Source organism: Wyeomyia smithii, chromosome 3 (genome assembly GCF_029784165.1).
Source record: "Wyeomyia smithii strain HCP4-BCI-WySm-NY-G18 chromosome 3, ASM2978416v1, whole genome shotgun sequence".
NCBI lineage: Eukaryota > Metazoa > Arthropoda > Insecta > Diptera > Culicidae > Wyeomyia > Wyeomyia smithii.
The window spans coordinates 239042821-239063936 of NC_073696.1; the positions used below are offsets into that span (position 1 = coordinate 239042821).

At 39.3% G+C, this 21116-nt stretch overlaps 1 protein-coding gene across 3 annotated transcripts in view; it reads left to right on the plus strand.

The window, feature by feature from the left end:
* The window catches only part of LOC129732351 (hemicentin-1-like), a 417768-nt gene that overhangs the window by 152058 nt on the left and 244594 nt on the right, over positions 1 to 21116 (plus strand). For all 3 annotated transcript variants that reach the window (XM_055693168.1, XM_055693167.1, XM_055693169.1), the window contains one exon: positions 876 to 2101. In XM_055693168.1, coding sequence (XP_055549143.1) covers positions 1654 to 2101 — 448 coding nt within the window. In that variant the 5' untranslated portion in view covers positions 876 to 1653. The remainder of the gene's footprint in view (positions 1 to 875; positions 2102 to 21116) is intronic.

The window sequence follows — 21116 nt, forward strand, 5'->3', positions numbered from 1 at the left end:
AACTCGTGCCCATCCAGAACAATATTCGCAACTTCGGCAACTCTGTTCAGACAGTATAACATATTCTCATTTCATGTAAACACTGGGGGACGAAACGAAAGTGTTTCTAATTAGACATTTGAGGTTGACGGGTTGACGGAGATTCTCATTATGTGTGGATGAAGGGGACAAAAATGAATCTGATCGTTGCATCAATACAAGTGCAGCGAGTGAAGTCTTGCTAACACATGCACTGCGGTGCTTGGCTGTATGTTCTCCTGCAGAAACACATACAAGCGTGTGGCCGTCATAATTTTTGTTACTTTTCGGTTATTACTATTTGTGTATAATGCGCAGTCATAAGACACAATAAGTAATAAAAAATTGCCCTAAAGTAATAAAATGTTCCCCGTTTGCGTTGGGTGTATTCTTGATAATACACAAAATGTGTACTACAACAAGATTAATTGAATTAAATTTAATTTAATGGTTTTACTATCTGACTCTCATGATAACTTGACATTTTGTTTACGTAAACGCCCTGGTCCACGCAATAAAACTTTGCAATTTTCGTTATGCTCAAAAACAATGAACAATCTCAACGAACGTTAAATCAGTCCATTTTTCCACTCCTGCCCGAATTGAACAATGCGTGACGAATTCTCGAACCTAACATTTCCATCGATGCGAAACCGGCTAAATAATGTAACGACTCCCAGTTCATGCATGTTTTAATCCACTGACAAGTAACCATATTCGAGCTTCGAGTTTTATCAATTCATGGTGAGACGGTTTATGGCCGTTTTTTGAGCACAACTTTTTCTCCTACCAATCCCTCAAACTAATCGCATTAAACAATAATGAAGTAAAAACAGTTCATTCCGTTCTCGTTTCAGGTCGAACTTGATGAGTGACAGCAACTCCCCAACAGTAACTCCCGCCGTCGTTGATCGCAAATCGATACACTCTCGGTGATCCGTTTCAAGCTGGAATATGTAGTGCAGCATCGGCTTCCGCCAGCAGCAGCAGCAGTAGAAAGCTCTGACCGACGCGTTGAAAATAAAGATGAAAAATTTATGGAAAATGTGTTGCAAGCGGAAAACACAGAGCGTAGTTTATGAATAATTTTCGCTCAGCTGACAGTCGGAAAACTCGAACAGTCTGCGATAGTCGTCTGGTTTTCGGCATTGTTTAGCAGTTAGACTTTTGACTGTGAGCTCGGTTGATTTGGGTGCGGTTCCGACAATTGTCAACCGCAGAATTCATTTCGGTTTTACATCGTCTTCAATATTTCAAACCATAAAGCTAACGGTTCGAGTGCGAATTCGTTTAGCGTAATCGGCTTTCGATAGAATCCACGTTGAAGGGCCCGTAAACCTGAGATAAAACAAATCACGACCATTAGTGCGCGGTGGAGTGAGGCAAGCGTCTGTCTGTGAAAAGCTAGCGAAGCGGTAAATTGCAAAAAGCATCCCGCTTTTGTCGTCGATTCAGTGTAGCGTGGAGTAAAATCAAAATAAATACCGGGCCATAAATTTCAGCGGGCGCAACTTTACAATTGGGGCGGGTGGGGAAAAGCTTTCGCCAGTGGAAGAAGCGAGATAGAAAGCCAGAAGGGACCGGAAAACCTTTCCCATAAATTATCCATTTCGATAAACAAATCATAACCGTAAAATGAGGCTGAAACGACTAGGTAGAATGGAAATTTATGACGTCGATCGACAGACCTACAGTGGTGCCGGTGTTCTAGACCGGGAAGAGCCACCGAATGGCCAAAGCCAGCCGAACGGTGATTGCCGCTTGCTTGGGAATGGCTGCGAAAATACGGTTGGGACGGTCGTTAGACTCACTAGCCAAGGGCCGGATAATCAAGCGGTAGCTCTTCCTCGTTTGAACCACTTTGACAACAGTTCGAATTTGAGTGCAACATCGCTGCAGCCAGCCGTCACCAATACCACCACCGCCGCCGTCACCACAGCTGCCCCCAGCATACCGACCGCGTGCTACCGCAGCAGGAGACTGCAAACGATGACGGCAGGCAGAAAAGTTCGATCCCATCTGCAGCTGGTGACAGTAATCGCCGCGGTGCTGCTGACACAATTGACTGTAAATATTAGTATAGGTAAGTGACAGATCGCAATATACGAGTGTTGGTATTCCGTGCGCGGGAGGGCACATGTGTGGGCTCGTATATTATCACGTTACTGAGCTGCTGAGTGGGATGGATGGAAGGGGGAGCAATTCTAACTTAAATCGCCTTAATGGGGGAGATGATTTGCAGCTGGTTTCAAGCTTGTTTGAATTTTTATCGGAGTTTTCCACATAAGATTTAAGCCCTGCCAGAGAAGGACTCAAATTCAAACAGTTACGCATAATCCAAGTTTCAACCTGTTTTTATCAACTTTATACACAAAAACGTATATTGTAACGTTTTTATCACGGTTTTCCTCAAATTAGTAGTGTTCATATAATCCAGATTTGTTCATAAGAACCACTTTTTTCGTCATTCGTTCTTGCGTTGTAAGTATCTACTTAATAATACTAGCTTTCACCCTTCATACTTCTACCTTTTGATTTCTGCATGATGCCTATTTGACCCTTCATTAATTTTGTCTTCGTGACGGAATCAAAAGCGGAGTTAAGAAATAAAAGAAATAATCGTTTCCAACCCCTCATATATTGTCCTTTCGAATCTTTTTATGCGGGACTCTACATTCTAAGACATCTTCAACCAAGTTAGGATGGGAGGCTGGAGATGGTACCGTGTATGAGTCACAAATGGCCTACTTTGAATTTTCAAAGGCACAAGACTCGGAAATAGTTGATGTGTTATCTTTCAAAACACTTCTTTATAGCTAGGTACTTGTAGTGGTGATGTAAGCATAATGTAGTGCTTTGACAGGGGACGCGCTAAATATTTCTGAAAATAGTGGCTTTGGAAATTCCTAGTAGACTAAATCTAAGTAACAAGTAATTAATAGTTGGAAATCCGAATGAGTTCAGTAATAATTAAGCTAAATTTAATCCACAGCACTGCAGAAGGATATATTTTCTTCGCATGTATTTAATTTTGATTTTTTTACTTCTTATATCATGCTCCTTGATTTACCTTTTACTCACCTTTAAATGTTAAGTAAAAACACCCAAGTAACAAAAGTACTTATATTAAAGGTTTCTAGTGCTCCACAAGCCGCATAGAAAAATTTTGGATTAATTCTGGATCCTCTCCCATTCGATTTTAGTCCATACAAATTTTAAGCATAGATTATAATAGTTTACGTTTTTTGTCAACTAACACGAGGGAGGCTATCCACGTTCTTCGTTGGTGTAGGTTTTCAGTGATTTTATTTGATTATGTGTGAGGCAACCTGTATGAAAATTTTGGATATCACAAAGAAAAGTGCGAGTTTAAGGCTCATCTCCACATTTTAATGAATGATGGTTTGTGCACGATTTAAACCAGTACCGTGGAATAGGGTGAAATTGATCAGTGGGGTGAAATCGATCACCTGAAAATTCGCGATAAAAAATACTTATCAAAAGATATTGATCTAACAACACTAGGAAAAGTTTACGTGTTTAGTTGCCAAATAACACAAAAAGTATTGAATTTACTTAAAGTAATCTTAATGAGAGGTTAATTACGTTAAATTCGGAGAAGTGAATAAAGTTTGATAAAAGCTTAAAAAATATAATTTTCAACAATGAGTATTCCACACCATTAAAGTAATACTGATGAATTCGCAGGAAACCACAAAGATTTCAATTTCAGAGCTAGGTTTTGAGCTTTTGCAATAAACCAAATTGAAATTGATCTAACGATTATCAAATGAGAGCAAATTTAGCAAACTGCAGCTCGTGAATAAATTGAATAGATTTTAACCTGAAATATCGATATTTTCGTTTCCAAACTAGCCGTGATTGATATTTTTCAGTTCAGAAATCATCATTTATCATCATGAACTTCTAAAAAAGCACATTTCCTACAGAATGTGTGGATTTTAAGGTTGATCAATTTCACCCCGCTTTATCTCATAGTACCTAATAGAATTCTGGAATTTATTTCATGAAGTAGACGATAGAAATTTCACCAATAGCCATAGCGGTTCTCTAGAGCACATACCAGTAAAAAGCAAAGCAAAGCCTTGGTGCTTCGCAGCCAACTGTTAAGTGTACAGGACAATTGCGGAGCTAGCGCTACGATCCTACTGACACAGTCTCTCTCGAGCCGAGACTCGACGACTGGCTTGTTAGGCCAGCATCGCACCTCGAGACCATCTGGGAGCACATACCAGTACTTATTTAAATATATAGTATTTCGGGATATATATTAAATATATACGTTTTCCTCGGGAACATAATGGCTTGGATATTCGCAGAATACCTTTCTAGGCAATAGTACCGCTGTATGAAAGCTTGTCCAATTCCCCCTACTGCGAATTGCCAACTACTGATGACGCGATATGATTCTCGTTTTATTATTATCTTAACCAGCGTTCCCCGCCAATTCCAAACAATTATGCAGCAAGATACTTCATTACAGCCGCCAGATCGACAGGTATGCCAGCACTAACGCGCAAAATTATTATTACCTAGCAGATGATGAATACGACCTATAGCAAATTAAAGCCAAGCACGAGTTGAACGAAACTTTGTCTTTTCCTGGACTTTGCCTCCTTTGCCACGACGAGACAATGCACACTGGGGCAGGATTGGAAGCTAGCAAAACGAAATCATTAGCGCTCTCAGGGTTTGACCAATCGGTTTGCGATCTTCTACAAAGTTTTTTGGTATAGTTAGGGCTTCAATTTGGATGCTTTCATTAGTTCGAAATTTAGCTGTGAAGGTAGCGTTGTGATGCCAGCTTCTCTCGCTTACGCGCTAGAGCTTTGCGGGTTTCGACTAGTGCTGGGACTATTAACCAGATATACTTGTGATCCGGTTATTCGAATCTCGCATCACGGATGGGTAAACGAATACTATCCAGATACTCGGATATCCGGATACGGATAATCGAATAGTCGGATATTCGGGTATCCGGATATTTACCATCCGGATATCCGCAATTTTTGACGTGGGACTACGTCTTTGTTTACTATACTAGGATGCATTCTGTAAAATTGGAAATGAAACTGGCAAATGTTGCGTCAGATTTCAAACGTTAATAACAGCATAACCACATGATGGATAACAATAACCAATATGTTGTTGGATAGATAAAATGTACAACAATTTTGTAATATGCTACTTATCATTCTAATTTCATTGCTAAGCGGTAAAATTGATAATGTTTCATAACAAATTTACGCGAATAATGAACCAATTACATGCGAGCATTCCTAGCACAGACGACGTGAATGGACACCATCCGTTCCTCGAGATATTCTCTGTATCAATATCGAAATAAAAATTGACAGAGTCTCCCTGTCCCAATAGGTTAATTCATGTTTGCTTTCATGAACCTAGACTAATTTGATGTCTCGACGGTAAAGGTTTTTCGAGAAGTTTGTAACAACCCCTTCCCCTGAACACTTTCTAAACCTGCTTTCAAAACCTAATAAAAACTGATGTCTTGAAAGAAAACATGCCGGTAAAAGCAACAGTATCATTGGAGCAAAGAACCGCAGGTCTCTCGTCGTCTATGATTGCAGCGGTACTTTCTATTCGTTCATTTCAGCGGTACACTTCTATTCGTACTGCAGCGATACTATTCGTATTGCAGTGGTACACTTTTGTTCGTACATTTCTATACGTGTGCAATTGAGGAAAAACTTCAATGCTGTTGATTATGGTGATTGAAAGTTTATCTCATTAATATGATTACCATAAATTACTCAGCAAGAATTGTGAATTTTTGCAACGGATATTTATTCAATTTTATTTTCGATATTCACTAAATAATCGTGACCGGATAGTATCGAAAGAGTAAATTTTTAAATATATACATTTATAGAAGAGTAAGAGCCTGCGAATGCTAGTGAATTTTTTGTTTATTTATCAAGATTCATTCAGTATCTCTTTTTATATTTCAAAATTGTTAGATGATATATTATTATTCTAAGCTTTACCATAATAAACGTATATTTGCTGTTTTCGTAATACAGCGAATGTAGTTGTAGGTAAATGAAAAAAATGTCAAGCAAAAAACAAAAATGTTATTGTGGATTGCTACGAATTTTTGCTGGAACTTGTTAATAATTTTGTTTGAAATATCTTCTCATGTTTGCCAATTAATAAACTTTTGTAAGGGCTTCTGTGTTATTCTAAGAGTAAGATTCATATTATAGATTTGATTTATTTAGAGTTAAAGCGGACAAAACCATTCATTATGATAACGTAAGTATTATTGGATTTTGTTTTTGAGGATATAGAGTTAATTCTGACTTTGACGCATTACGAGAAATCCTCGGTGCTTCTTCAACAAGAACGATAAGCTTGTGCTTTATCAAATACACTGGGGTCTTTTTTTACGCGGTTGGTTGTACCGCGTTGAAAAAATCCGCGTATAAAAAAACCGCGTAATTTTAAAAAATCGCGTAAAAAAAAACTCCATTCAATAATAAGATCCGATTAAAAATAATGGCGCGTAAGAAGATATAAACATGAAAAATGATATAAAAATGGTAACGAAACACACAAAATAAGTTTTAGTGATTCTAAAATGAAAATTCATTGAAGAACATGACAATAACTTTTTTATAATAAGTTTGCTACATGTTTAAGCTTTCGTTTCTTAAAAGGAAGTAAATCGCAACGACCCTGACTCGTATCGTTGCACAATTATTAATGTATTTTTGTTTCTTCTTACCGAATCAACGGAAATTGCCCATTTTTGATAATAACAGCAAATATATTAAAAATATACATTATTTAGATTAATTAAACAGAATATCTAATTGTCATGAACCATATGATTGATTTTTACTTTATTGGATTTACTTATACTAAACTTATTTAATACCGCGTAAAAATAATCTATCAAATCGTGTAAAAATAATCCGCGTTATTTCAAAAAACCGCGTAAAAATAATCCGCGTTATTGTAAGAAATCGCGTAAAAAAAGTCGTGTATAAAAAAACCGCATAAAAATAACCCGCGTAAAAAAAGACCCCAGTGTACATGTTTTTTTGCATAAAAAATTCTACATGCATAATATCGCCAAATATAAACGATATTTTTTCGAGTGTTGTTGAATATATTTCTAAAAATAGACTAGTTCTAAAAATAGGGAAGGGTAAAAAAAAAGTACGCAAGTCACCGAGCAAACACATTGATTCTGGCTGTAGTATATTTTGGAACAAAAAATCCCCTAATTACAGTATTTAGTCCCACGTCACCATTTCAACCACAACCCTAGGGCTGCATTTTGGCATGTTTTTCAAAAATAGCCAATATAAAAGAAGGGTTTGATTCCCACAACCTTGATTTTAATGGCTACTCTTGTAGAGCATGCCAAAATGGACCCATTTCCGCAAAAAAACAAGAAAACATAGGACTTTTACATAAAACTGTTATGCGAATAGCGGCAGTATACCTTGTAATATTAATTAAAATAATCAAATCATGTTTCTTTTTCAAGTTCAATTCGTACAGAATAAAGGAAAATATTCACTCAATCTTCCTTTTTAGCGAATGCGAATTACCGGACCTTTCTCTAGACTCCTTCTATCAAGTTTTGTACAACCTTCTTGGTCACTGCGTTCGCCAGTAACTGCCTCCCGTTGACAACTGTTTTGCGTGTCTTCTTGAGGTTCGACGATAATCCAGTATCTTTCTATAGAGCGGAGTTCTGCGGTGCTAGAGGTTTCATATCCTGGACGTTGTTCGCGACATACCACTCCATGGCCTTTTTCCGTAATTGCGAGATGCCAAAGCCGACCAAAACAGAACGGAACAACTGTGTAGCTCAACAAAATGCAGGCACTCCTGCACATAAATTTACCAGTTGACGGAGCCTTCCGCGATGAAAGTGTTGCTATTCAAACCACAAAAACGAATGCCCTGCCACACGAGATATTTCTTTGTAACTTTCGACAGCTCACGTGGTTGAAAATGTCTGCCACCTTTCGCGTCCCAGTTGCCGTATAATATTCCTGTCCAGGAAGCTGTTTAAAGTCTGCCTTGACGTAAGTTTCATCATCCTGTACCACGCAATCAAATTTCGTTAGCATCTTCACGTACAGCTTTCACGATTGTTATCTGGCCGACTTGTTTCGCTTATCGTCACGGTTTGAAGTAAGCACCTTCATGAAAGTCGACAGTCCGGCTCGTTTTCTAGCTCGATTCACAGCTATAGACGACACTGCCAGCTTGCTTGCGATATTGAAGACCGAAAGATTGCGATTCTGCTTGAAACTGTTGGGCACTGTTATCAGTGTTGTTAGTCTCGCTCGTAAGCAGCATACAACACCTCATGTGAGGTTCTCGGTGTCGTCGCTTTCACACAGTAGAGAATTCTCCATTCAAGCTATTTCTCGTTCTTTCCTGCTTTCTTTCTTACTCCCGAGATCATATGCACACACTCCCGTCTACTCTTCTCGTGTGTACTCGTGTATACCTACTCCCCAACTCGCGAGAACGACCAGCCGAAGACAGTTGATTCAAGATGCTTTACGATGGTTGCAGAGGGAAAAAATGATAGGGTATCGCACTATGTCGGCAGCGGTTCGCTTCGGCTGGTTTTGCATTAGACTGCTGTAAAAAACTTACCGAAGCAGTCCGATACCCTAACGTTGCCCCACTGTCGGCTGTCGATGCATGTCGGGAAGAAAGCATTTTAGTTTTCGAGCACAGTTTTTCAAGCACTCCTCCTAGTCAAGCAATTTTAGTCGAGTACTCCTACTCACTAGCAGGAACTCGCGTACTCTTTTACGGTAGCTGAGAAGCAATACGAAAGAGTTTGTTCGTGTCGGTGCGTGCTTGCTGCCACTCAGGGGAATGCATGAAGAAGAAAGCGTATCTCCAAAGCGTGTGTGCAAAAGACTTGAGAAGCGTAGCATATGTCTCGTTCTCAAGCAGAAAGGAGAAAAAAGGTTTTGCTTCTCGCTCGATTTGCAACGCTGACTGTTATTGTCGTTTTTGCGGCTTTCGGTATTCGATTTTCTCCCGATCTTGTCTTCCTGGCAGTCGACAAAAGTTCTCCAAACACTTCATTTACGTTGGTGACGTTGGTGGTGATTTGGCCACATTCAACAATTTTGACAATTTGGCTTGCGAGTAGTTCGGATTTTCGCGATGCACGAGCAAAAAATTTGATGAGTTGCTTGTCTTGTTTCGACTCTATTTTCAAAACTGAAGAGCATCAATCAATTTTTGACCGTAGCACCTTTCAAATGAAATATACTACTAGAAATAAAAAAAAAAAAGGAAATCATCCCGCTTATGCAAATGACGATCCGCAATGACCAGAATATTAAAACTATTGTTTCAACACCAATAACTCTTGTTAGCGCCGTGAAATCAATAATTTAAATAAATAAAGTTACCGCTTGCCAAAATATTGCAAATAGAAAGCGAAAAAAAGTATGTTCCGTTTTCTCTTCTAATTTGCCGTCTACGAGGCTCCTCCTTTACTGAGTGATCGCATGACATTTTATGGTCGTGCGTCGTCCGCGCTTGAATTGGATTTTGACCACTTGGATTTAAACCAATTTACTATGACAAACTCCTTCAAAATATGATTTCATTAACTAGAATAATTTTTTTTTTTAATCCGACGAGATATTGATGACCAAAATCCGTTCAGAAATTACAAATTTGAAAGCTTCTAAAATCTTCCATTCAGGCATTTCACTCCATTCGCGATTGTTGACATGCCCTTACTGAAGTCAGACGTCAAATTTAAAAATAAAACATTCCAAAAATCTACTATGTGAAGAAATCCATAATAGTGGCGAGGTTTGTAAATCGGGGTTTTAAACGATAGGCACGATTAAACTGTTTTGGTGTTTGGTGTAAAGTTTTGGATACCAACCCAAATGAAATAATTTGTACTTATGTAATTCTTAACCGATTCTGGATCTTGGCTCGTCAAAGATTGGAAAATTTATTTGCTTTTAGCATACGGAACCGGCAGAAACTTGTAACCTCATCAGGTTCATGTAAATTCATCCATGTTCCGGTGAGTACGATTGTCAATAAAACCGGAAAACATTGGTATAAAAATTCATGAAATCACTGCTGGAGTTGATTTTCATTCATTTGTCTTCGAGATCCGGAGCAGATTCCCGACCTTGAACTTGGTCCCAGAGATCCGGATTTATGGGAACCATAAGCTCTTCGGGTCTTGCATGCTATAAATAGACAAATTTTCCAATTATTTGACAGGTTCAGAATCAGATCAGATTCAGAATCAGTCAAAGTCTAGAATTGAAAAAGTTAGGAGCATTTTATGTTGGTCGGTACCTGGGTATCCTGGCGAGCACCTACCGGTGTAAAATATGACGAATACATAACGGTTAACAGACTTGCCGGGTGTCACTATTGTGACTGCAGAGCTCCTTCCGGAGGACTCTGCCAGGATATGTTACATTCGGGTCACGCGACGGCACAAAAACCCGCAAATCCTGTACGTACGGTTAGACGGACCGTACGGAACCACTTTTAATAACGGATTGAATAGTGTTTTACATGAAAACATACTGCTATCCCTAGAATGTATTCCGCGAGAGACAATTCCCCCCCACGGATTCACTGCCTATCCTTGTTACTCTAATGACCTTTCCTCGGTCTGTCTCTATTTTCGAACATTACTTAGCCTAATCTCTCAGAGCGGTGAGCCGTGCGCTCAGCCACTCTGTCTTGTCTACAAACAATCACCGTAACTCACCCTCGCGGTGCGGCGACGAGTTACCGGCCCATCAAGTATCGAACCGCGGGCTCTTGTTTTAATTAATTGTGCTTACGGCTGGCGGTTTTCGTCACCCAAGCCAAGCAAAAGACTTGGCGTCAGCTGTAAGCAAACTCTGACCTACTTCAATACACAGCTGAAGGCTTTGCCAACGTAGAAAGAATGCGGTAGGAAACCAGCTTTTTTCCGGGTTCTAAGTATGTCACCTAATGTGACGGAACCCTGTAGGAAGCTGTGAAGGACGCGGGGTGCGGTTACAGTGACAATACCAATGACGCTTTTTAGCGCCCCGAATTTATTTATTTGAAAAACCAACAGATACCACTTGCCAAAATATTGTGCATAAAAAACCGCAACAAACGTTGTGTTTTCTCTTCCAGTCTGTCGTCTACGAAGCTCAACCCTCAATGAGTTTTCGCTCATATAACATTTTATCGTCGTGCCACGCGACAACAAACAATATGCTTTTTGGATAGTGATTTTCTAATTTTTCTTTTACCTATTTTTAACAAAAAAAATTTTGGAGTGTATATTTTTTTCGGAAAGACAAAATGGTTATCTACAACTTTGACGAAGACGTCATTCCGATCAAATAAAGCGATTTGGCTCTAAAAATATTTGTTATCATCAAGATTTTCCCAAAATAGCATTTTTGAATAGCTAGCCAAAAATGAGGTGTGTACCAAAAAATTCAACCAATAGCACAAAATGGCATTTTTTCTCATCGAACTATCTAAACAAAGTTTCAGCCAAACCAAAAATGGTTTAAATTGGTTGCTCGTTTTTTGTGGAATTACTCATTGGACACAACTCTACGTCGAAATCAAAAATTGAACGAGTAGCTCGAAAAGTTAATCTTAAAAAAAAATTTTTTTCTATTAAAACTATTGAAGGCTAGCGAAATGGAGAAATGAAAGAAAAAAAGTTAAACCACAATGGTTAGTTTAACTAGTATGATGTCTTCGGCAAAGTTGTGGACACTATTTTCGTCCTTCCAGAAAAGGATAAAAGAAACACAAACATATAATTATAGTTTAAATATCGCACAAAACCCACTTCTGTTGATTTTTCGAGCTATTGTTTTTTGTTTTTCTTTAATATTTTTTTCTCTCTTACGGTACACATATTTTCTTAAATGACAGAATACGGTTTATAACTTTGCAAAACAGAATACGGTTTATAACTTTGCAAAAACATCACACCAATCAAACAAATCGTTCCGGTTTTAATATATTTATCGTTTTTTAAGAAAAAAGTCAACCTTTTTTTCTAATTTATCCATAATCAGGCAACCATCAATGTTCAGCTAACCTCATGTAGTTTTATGAAAATATAAGATATAAGAAAATGAAATTTTTGAAAAATTCAATTTTTTATGCATTTTAAAAACCCGAATCAACCCAAAGATACCATCATTTGACAAATCGAACATTTCTCGACTAAAAATGAAATTTAATGACATTCATTTGGCAATACTTTTATGACCTCCAAAAGATGCCGCTTGTCAGAGAAAATCATATCAAGTTAGTTTAGTTTTGTACGTTGACCCAGTGGCTATCCAAAGCTAAAAAAAATGTCAAATACTCATGGGGAATACTGGGTTGACTCTGGTTGAAGAGAAAAATTTGTTTTGAAGTAGAATACTTCTCTCAGGAAGTTCGGCTACATAGGGATGTGAAATAAAAATCTAAAACCGAAAAAAGTGAAAAATATGTCCAATTTCAAATGCTAATAAATCGGTTAGTATTCGATGGATTTCCTTCGTTCTTACAGCAATAGATTGGAAAATCTTCGAAGATTCTTCCCAAATGAAGATCATTGTTATTTTATTATTCAAACTATTGTACTATTGAAAATAGTCAAGCCTTGTCAAAACGAAAAATTCGACCTCCGATTGGTCGTTATATGATTGCTTCCCAAGCACGGTCGACAGAATCATATACCTTGCAATTGAAAATATGCCATTTGGCCTATAAAAGAGCCTGTTTCAGCCGAAGCCGCTCATAATAGTTCTAGACAGCGACAACAGCAGTCATCCTTTAGCAGCAGCAGTAGCAGTGCAGTGGATACCAGCGATAGCGGATAGCGGCCACAGCTGTGGCGTAACAATGGGTAGCGCACTAGTTGCAGCGGATCTCAGCATCGATGGCAGCTGGGCCAGCTGATGCAGGGGCAGCGTATAGCGGCATGGCTACGAATAGCATAGCAGTTGCAGCGGGTATATCTGACCATGAAGCATTTAGGCAATAATTGAATGAAAATTGCAATTGCAGCATAGGCCTTTTCAAGGCTACTAAATGTTTTTGGAAGTGGTTTGATGCTACTGCAAATGCACAGCAGTGTGATGTTTATTACGTTACGTTGATACTGTGCTTAACAAGCGGTATATACGAAACAAATCCGATTTCAAAATGACTGACAAGCAAGCAGACGGGTTATCTTTATTGTAAAAGTATTCTAGTTAAACCTCGCGGTCGTGGCTTTGCACACAACCTTCCTGTGATTTTATTTTTGAGATTGATAAAGCACATTCGTTTCCGGAAGCTTATTACGCGTGCTGTGAATTACTGAAAAGTTTTGTTTGATTAGACAAGCAAAAGTAATTGTTTCCTCATTGCTTTCTCTACCGAATGCCACTTGAATTCTGTTCATTAATTCAAGCGATTTTTATTTGATAATTTAATTTCTATATCAAATTAAAATAAAAACAAAACTTGATTACATATTAAAAACACACAGCCAAAGTTTCATAATGCAGAATCGAAATTAAATTTTCAACACACCAATCCAACCGCCAGCGATAAAACCGCTCCCTCCGTCAGTGTCAATAGATTTCAGGACCTCTTCGCAGAAGCAACACAGCAAAATGGAAAAAGTCGAGCCGATACAAACCGAAAGGGTTTTCGCAAGCGAAAAAAAAAACAGCGGCGCTTCTCCAGGCAGCTACAACTTAATCAGGCGTTCCATTCTTGCCGGCTTCGTCATTCAAGTTGCGAACTTTTAATATTAAAAACTCGTCAGAGCAAGCAGCCGGCGATGGATTGAAAGGTATCCCCCTCCCGCTAAGCCACCATTTAGCTGCTTGCCGTCGCTTAACCAATTTAATTAAGTTTTCCCAAAAGCGCTTTTCGGTGCTACGATGGATCATTGTTCAACTCCGAAATGTGTACTCTCTGAATGATGGATGAATCACAATAGTATCCAGTTGCACAGGGAGACAGATAGACAGACAGGCGGCGGAGTGGAAACCCTATTCAACCAGTGTTGACTTTTCAAAACCCAGAGTCTCGAGCGTGCATTATTGTTCAACAAGTTGGATTCCGTTTTTCCGCGGTGGTAGAAGTTTTTTTTTGGGACTCGAACCTACTTCAAGCTTTGAAAAGACCATTGATCGATCTGATGGGCGAAGGAAATAGAGCGCAAGAGGGTTTTTTTCTCGTCTGTCAGATCTCTTTATTTTTAATTTACCACATTCAAATACCTGAATGTTTTTATTCCATAATTCCATGTATTCTATGCATATAAAAATGCAGCTCTGTCTGTCTGTCTGTCTGTCTGTTCCATATAGGCTTGAAAACTACTGGACCGATCGGCGTGAAATTTTGTATATAAGGGTTTTAGGGGCCGAAAAAGGTGACTAAGATTGTTTGAGACCCCTCCCTCTTCTGAAAGGGAGGGGTCACATACAAATGAAATACAAATTCATGCACATCTCGAAATCTAACTTAGTAAATACAACTAAATTTGGCATGTGGATGTTTTCAGAAGTAACAAATATGTCCATGTTGATTTGACACCCTTCCCTCTTTTGAAAGGGAGGGGTCCCATACAAATGAAATACAAATTTCTGCACGTCTCGAAAACTAATCAAGCAAATGGAACCAAATTTGGCATGTAGATGTTTTTAGGAGTAACAAATATGTCCATGTTGATTTGATAGCCTTCCCTTTTCTGGAAGGGAGGGGCCTCATACAAATGAAACACACATTTCTGCACATCTCGGATACTAACCAAGCAAATGAAACCAAATTTGGCATGTGGATGTTTTTAGGAGTAACAAATATGTCCATATCGATTTGACACCTTTCCCTCTTCTGGAAAGGGAGGGGTCCCATACAAATGAAACACAAACTTCTGCACATCTCGGAAACTAACCAAGCAAATGAAACCAAATTTGGCATGTGAATGTTTTTAGGAGTAACAAATATCTCCATATCGATTTGACACCTTTCCCTCTTCTGGAAGGGAGGGGTTCCATACAAATGAAACACAAATTTCTGCACATCTCGGAAACTAACCAAGCAAATGAAACCAAATTTGGCATGTGGATGTTTTTAGGAGTAACAAATATGTCCATATCGATTTGACACCTTTCCCTCTTCTGAAAGGGAGGGGTCCCATACAAATGAAATACAAATTCATGCACATCTCGAAATCTAACCAAGTAAATACAACCAAATTTGGCATGTGGATGTTTTCAGAAGTAACAAATATGTCCATGTTGATTTGACACCCTTCCCTTTTCTGGAAGGGAGGGGTCCCATACAAATGAAACACAAATTTCTGCACATCTCGGAAACTAACCAAGCAAATGAAACCAAATTTGGCATGTGGATGTTTTTAGGAGTAACAAATATGTCCATATCGATTTGACACCTTTCCCTCTTCTGGAAGGGAGGGGTCCCATACAAATGAAACACAAATTTCTGCACGTTTCAAAAACTAACCAAGCAAATGGAACCAAACTTGGCAAGTAGATGTTTTTAGGAGTAACAAATATGTCCATGTTGATTCGACACCCTTCCCTTTTCTGGAACGGAGGGGTCGCATACAAATGAAACACACATTTCTGCACATCTCGGTAACTAACCAAGCAAATGAAACCAAATTTGGCATGTGGATGATATTAGGAGTAGCAAATAGGTCCATGTTGATTCGACACCTTTCCCTCTTCTGGAAGGGAGGGGTCCCATACAAATGAAACACAAATTTCTGCACATCTCGAGAACTAACCAAGTAAATAGAACCAAATTTGTTAGGTGGATGTTTTTAGGGGTAGCAAATATATCCATAATGGTTTGACACCCCTCCCTCCTCTACAAGGGAGGGGTCCCATACAAATGAAACACGAATTTCGCACAGCTCGAGAACCAATCCACCAAATACAACCAAATTTGGTATGTGATTGGTTTTAGAGGTAACAAGTATGTCCATAGTAGTTCGACTTCCCTCCCTCTTCTGTGAGAAAGGGGTTCATAACAAATGAAATACAAATTTCTGCTTATCTCGAGAACTAACCAACTGAATGGAACCAAATTTGGCAGGTGATTGTTTTTAGGGGTAACAAATATATCCATAATGGTTTGACACCCCTATCTCTTCTATAAGGGAGGGGTCCCATACAAATGAAACTCAAATTTCGCACAGCTCGAGAACCAATCAAGCGAATGTAACCAAATTTGGCAGGTGAATGATTTTAGGTGTAACAAACATGTCCATAATGTTCTGACACCCTTCCTTCTTCTGGCATGTCTCCAAATACCATCTCGAAATCGAAGATGGCGACTTCCCGTTTCTGAAAAATAGCGGCAAATGACCAAACACCGCCCAACATGGGTATTTCCGGAATTGTTATGATGCCCTGAAGCCACAAATCGACCTCAGACAACATTTCGAATTGTAAGATGGCGACTTCCGGTGTCTGGAAAACAGCCGAAAATGACCAAATACCACACAATATGAGTGTTTCTTCAACCAGATTGACGCTCAGAGGCCAAAAATTGTCTCCCAATGCCATTTTGAAATCCAAGATGGCGACTTCCGGTTTCTGAAAAATAGCGGCAAATGACCAAATACCACCCAATAAGGGTATTTCCGGGACTGTTATGATACACTGAAGCCACAAATCGACCCCAGACAACATTTTGAATTGTAAGATGGCGACCGCCGGTGTCTGGGAAACAGCGGAAAATGACCAAATACCATCCAATACGAGTATCTCTGGAACGAGAATGAAGCTGAAAATTGACCTCGGACACCATTATGGATTGTAAGATGGCAACTTCCGGTTTCTAAAAAATAGCCAAAAATGGCCGATTTCTATACAATATGAGTATCTTCGGAATCAGAATGATACACAGTAGCTAGAATCGACCACAGACACCATTTTGAATTCGAAGATGGTGACATCCGGTTTCTGGAAAACAGCCGAAAATAACTAAACCAGAATGACGCTCAGGGGCCAGAAATTGTCTCCAAATGCCATTTATAAATCCAAGATGGCGACTTACGGTTCCTGAAAAATAGCCCAAAGGACCAAATACCACCCAATATGAGTATCACCGGATCCAGAATGATGCAAGGAGCTATAAATTGACTTTAGACAACAGTTTGAATTGAAAAATGACAACTTCCGGGAAACAGCCGAAAATAACCGAATACTACTACATATGGCAATGATGTAGAGAAGCATTGACCCTGGACACCATTTTGAATTAGAAGATGACCACTTTCAGTTTCTGGAAAACAACGAAAATAAATGAAATGCACCCAATACATATCCGGAATAGAGGTCATGTACAAAAGCCAAAAGTCGAGGATTTGACATTCCGATAAAACCAATCATTTCTAAACGATGTAATCCAATCGCAAAGAATCAATGAATTTGAAATGTTTAAAATTATTAAATTAAAGACTAAAATAGGCGGGACGAAGTTTGCCGGGTCAGCTAGTACGCAATAAAAAAGCTATTCTATTCTGATGGAGTTTATATTTATGCGTCACTGAGTTCCGACATTACTAGGCATGACCAAGCCACAGTTAAGTAAAAGGGGGGATTTTTTTTTGTTTTCCATTCGATATGATTTCGCTTGGCCGCCCAATCCCGCTAGATTATGCCGATAATTTATTTATGAATCAACTGAATACAAACAAACATTATGGCATTAAGTTTCGATTTCTTTCTCCCCGAATTTCCATTGTCCATGCCAATCGACCGACTATGGGGAAGGAAAATAATAGGAAATCCAATCCACCGTGAGAGCGAAAACATTTTCCCGCAAGGCAAACATGCATGCCAACAATGGCAACCATCGCAGAAGGACCGGGCTTCTTCCAAGCATGTCCATGATTGTAGACACAACGGCAAGGCGATTTTCGACGGCTTTAAGGCTGGTAGATTTTTGATTCGCTAGAAGCGAAATGGAACAAATTTGCAATAGCCCATGCGATGGAATGTCCACACGTTGATTGGGTGCCAATATCGATGGCGAAAATTGTCAAATTCCAAAGGTGAGCTAAATTTATGACGCGTGTCACCTCGCCACTTTCACACCTGAGTGTCCGAAATCAACTGGAACGATTGCTCATTAGGCGGGTTCGGCCGGATGGCTGTGCGTTTCGCACTTCTAGCGCTGAAAATCCAGGGTGTAAAAGCGTCCCGACTGCTAACATACGGAAGATGAATGTCATTCGCACTTTTATCGGACAAGTTTTGTCGACCTAGCCAACCAGGCAACATGACGTGAGTAAAATTGTGATACTCACTCCTATCCGCACGACTGACGCAGGGTGAACTGAAACCACCGCCCAATTAAGGTGATAATTATACCGCTTGAGAAAACCGATCCTTTGTCCGTGCGATGCCGATGGTACGTGTGCGTATGTGTGGGGCTGGTAGAAAAAGCTCTCACAACTCAATTACGGACCAATTAGAGTGGGCTGAAGGTCGGTAACGGGAGATGCTTTATTTATATTACGGAGGCCATTATTTTTGTTATCCTGTTGACCGTGAGGATTTTCTGCCTCCTAAGCGGACCGAAGGGATTTTTGCGAACCTCGGGAACCAGTAGGGGGAGTAAGTTGAAGAATGAGCGGATTTATTGTATCTTCTGGCAGAGGATGCGCTGGTTGCTATTGTTGCTTCGAGCCACATAGGCCCGGAAGCCGGGGGAGGGTTCTTTGCTGTGGGCCGGCTCTTCGGGTGGGATCAAGTGTAAGTAGCCGTGAAAGATTGAGCTAATAAATGGAACATTATGACACGTACTGTTTGCCTGTTTGCTTCGTATCAATTGCACCGTTTGAGGCAGGCTGGAGAGGTAATGGACTGTCATGTTGTTGGTTGTCACGGAAACATAGGAACATCGAAGGATTTTGGGAATGGAGATTGGTGTAACAGTTAAAAATAGTTACAAGCCATTTGTAATCATTATCCTGGTTTAATTTATATACGCGTGTGATTGCAGCTAATATCATCACATAACCCCTGATTATGTTTAATCAGGCTTAGATTCCTACTGAAAATGTCAAGGGTGAAGTATTAGGCACCAACGCCTTTTGTTTCAAATTCTCCTGGTAACAGGTATACAACTTTAGTGTTAATAGTATATACACAAATATTTTGTAAATCCACCAAACACACATCATACTCTCACAGCCTCAACCTTTGCTCGTACAGACGGAACAGAAGCACGACAGAGTAGTCTACTTGTCTTTTTTCTGCTTGGACTGTGGTAATGAATCTATTTTTCGTTCATTCGCACCTAAATTACATTTGATTGTTGTGTCAAGTTTTGTTACAGCTTTGGCTTGTATCTAACGTATGCAATCTATGGAACCGTGATAAATATTTATAGTGATTCTATTCAAATAAAAATTGATAAACTTACAATCCTAATTAAACTTGTTTGCATTATCAAACTCTGAATCTGTTTTACTTCAATGCACTGGTCAAGTTTAAGTTGTCTCTGCTAGATGTCAATGCTAGCGAACGGTTAGATCAACAATACGCCTGCAAAGGCCGTCGCTTTAAACGCCAGGTTGGTAGATAATACGCGATGTGGAGTTACTTTATTTTATCTAAGGTATTTTGACGTAGAACTACGTCTCCAATTGGGTCCAATGGCAAATGCTTATAACTTAGTCCGTTTTCAAGTAATATATTTAGTTATGCACGCAGAATCCGATGTCATAGGCCCAGAACCATTCTGCGGAGTGTCATCAAGCGCCTCGAAAGCAGAATTAAAACCTGGAAACATCGGACAGTACAAGAGAATTGGATATGCTCTGAAGGGATACGCCAGTCGAAGCGCTTTATAAGCACACGGGAAAAAATCCAGCAACTGCTTAGTTTGAACAAAAAGAGATTAAGCACAATAACAGGTCTGTTCACCGGACATTGTCCTAGTAAGCATCACCTAAAACAAATTGGTCAGTCAGATGACGAAATTTGTCGCCTCTGCAAGTTCGAATGTGAAACCTCAGAAAATTTGCTCTGCCAATGCAGTGCATTAATACAGCGCAGAATAAGAGTATTTGAAAAAGTAACTATGGAGCCATTCGAGGTATGGTTTGCAAATCCTAATGTGGTAACACATTTTTCATATGAAATTCAGTACGAAATTGGGAGAAAGGGTATGACGATCACTCCTATCAATAGTGATATGTCTGCCGAGAGTATCTAGACTTAAGAAGAGGCATACCACAAAAGATCGCAGTGGTCCAAATCTTACAAAAAAAACCACGCAGAATTTTTACTTATTACTTTAAAAGCAATAACGCAAAATGGCCCTTTAGGTAACAAATCTGTTACCCTAAAAGCAATAAAGTTCTTCTCCAGTCAAGTAACAACACATACTGTCATATATTTTGTACATGTTACGGGAGAACGACTATCTGATAATGGTCGTTTCCACCACATGCAAAATTTTCACTGTCGAAAAATGCTCCCTTTCCATCTCCAGCCAACACATCCGGAAATCAAGTCCAAGTACATTTTAGGTTCAAGATGGCGACCTTCGGTTTCTGTAAAATCATTAAACCCACATACCATCCAAAATGGGACGTTAAGTATCTGAGACATAGTTTAAATTGTGCAAACACCATACAATATGAATATTCCTGAAACCGGGATGATGCCCAGAGGCAGAAAGTTAGCTCTATACGTCATTTACCCCTGACGGCAAGTTACAGTCGCTAAAAAATTATTAAAGGCTAAATACCACCCATTATAAGGAGCTCGTAGCCGCAAGGTTACACAGTTCGCTTTGACAAGCGGATGGCCGTGGGTTCGATTCTGAGTATAATCAGGCCGTTTGGTTGTTAAAAACTTTAACTAGGGTTTATTCTCAGCCCCTCCATTATATACCCTTCCTTCAAGTTTAATTCTGCAGTTGTTGACTTTTCTGCTAACAAAAATAAATCCTTCTTTTAATAAAACTGGTCTAAGTAACGTTTAATAGTTCTCCTCAGGGAATTGGAATTATAGTGTGATATTAGCTGGAGGAACGAA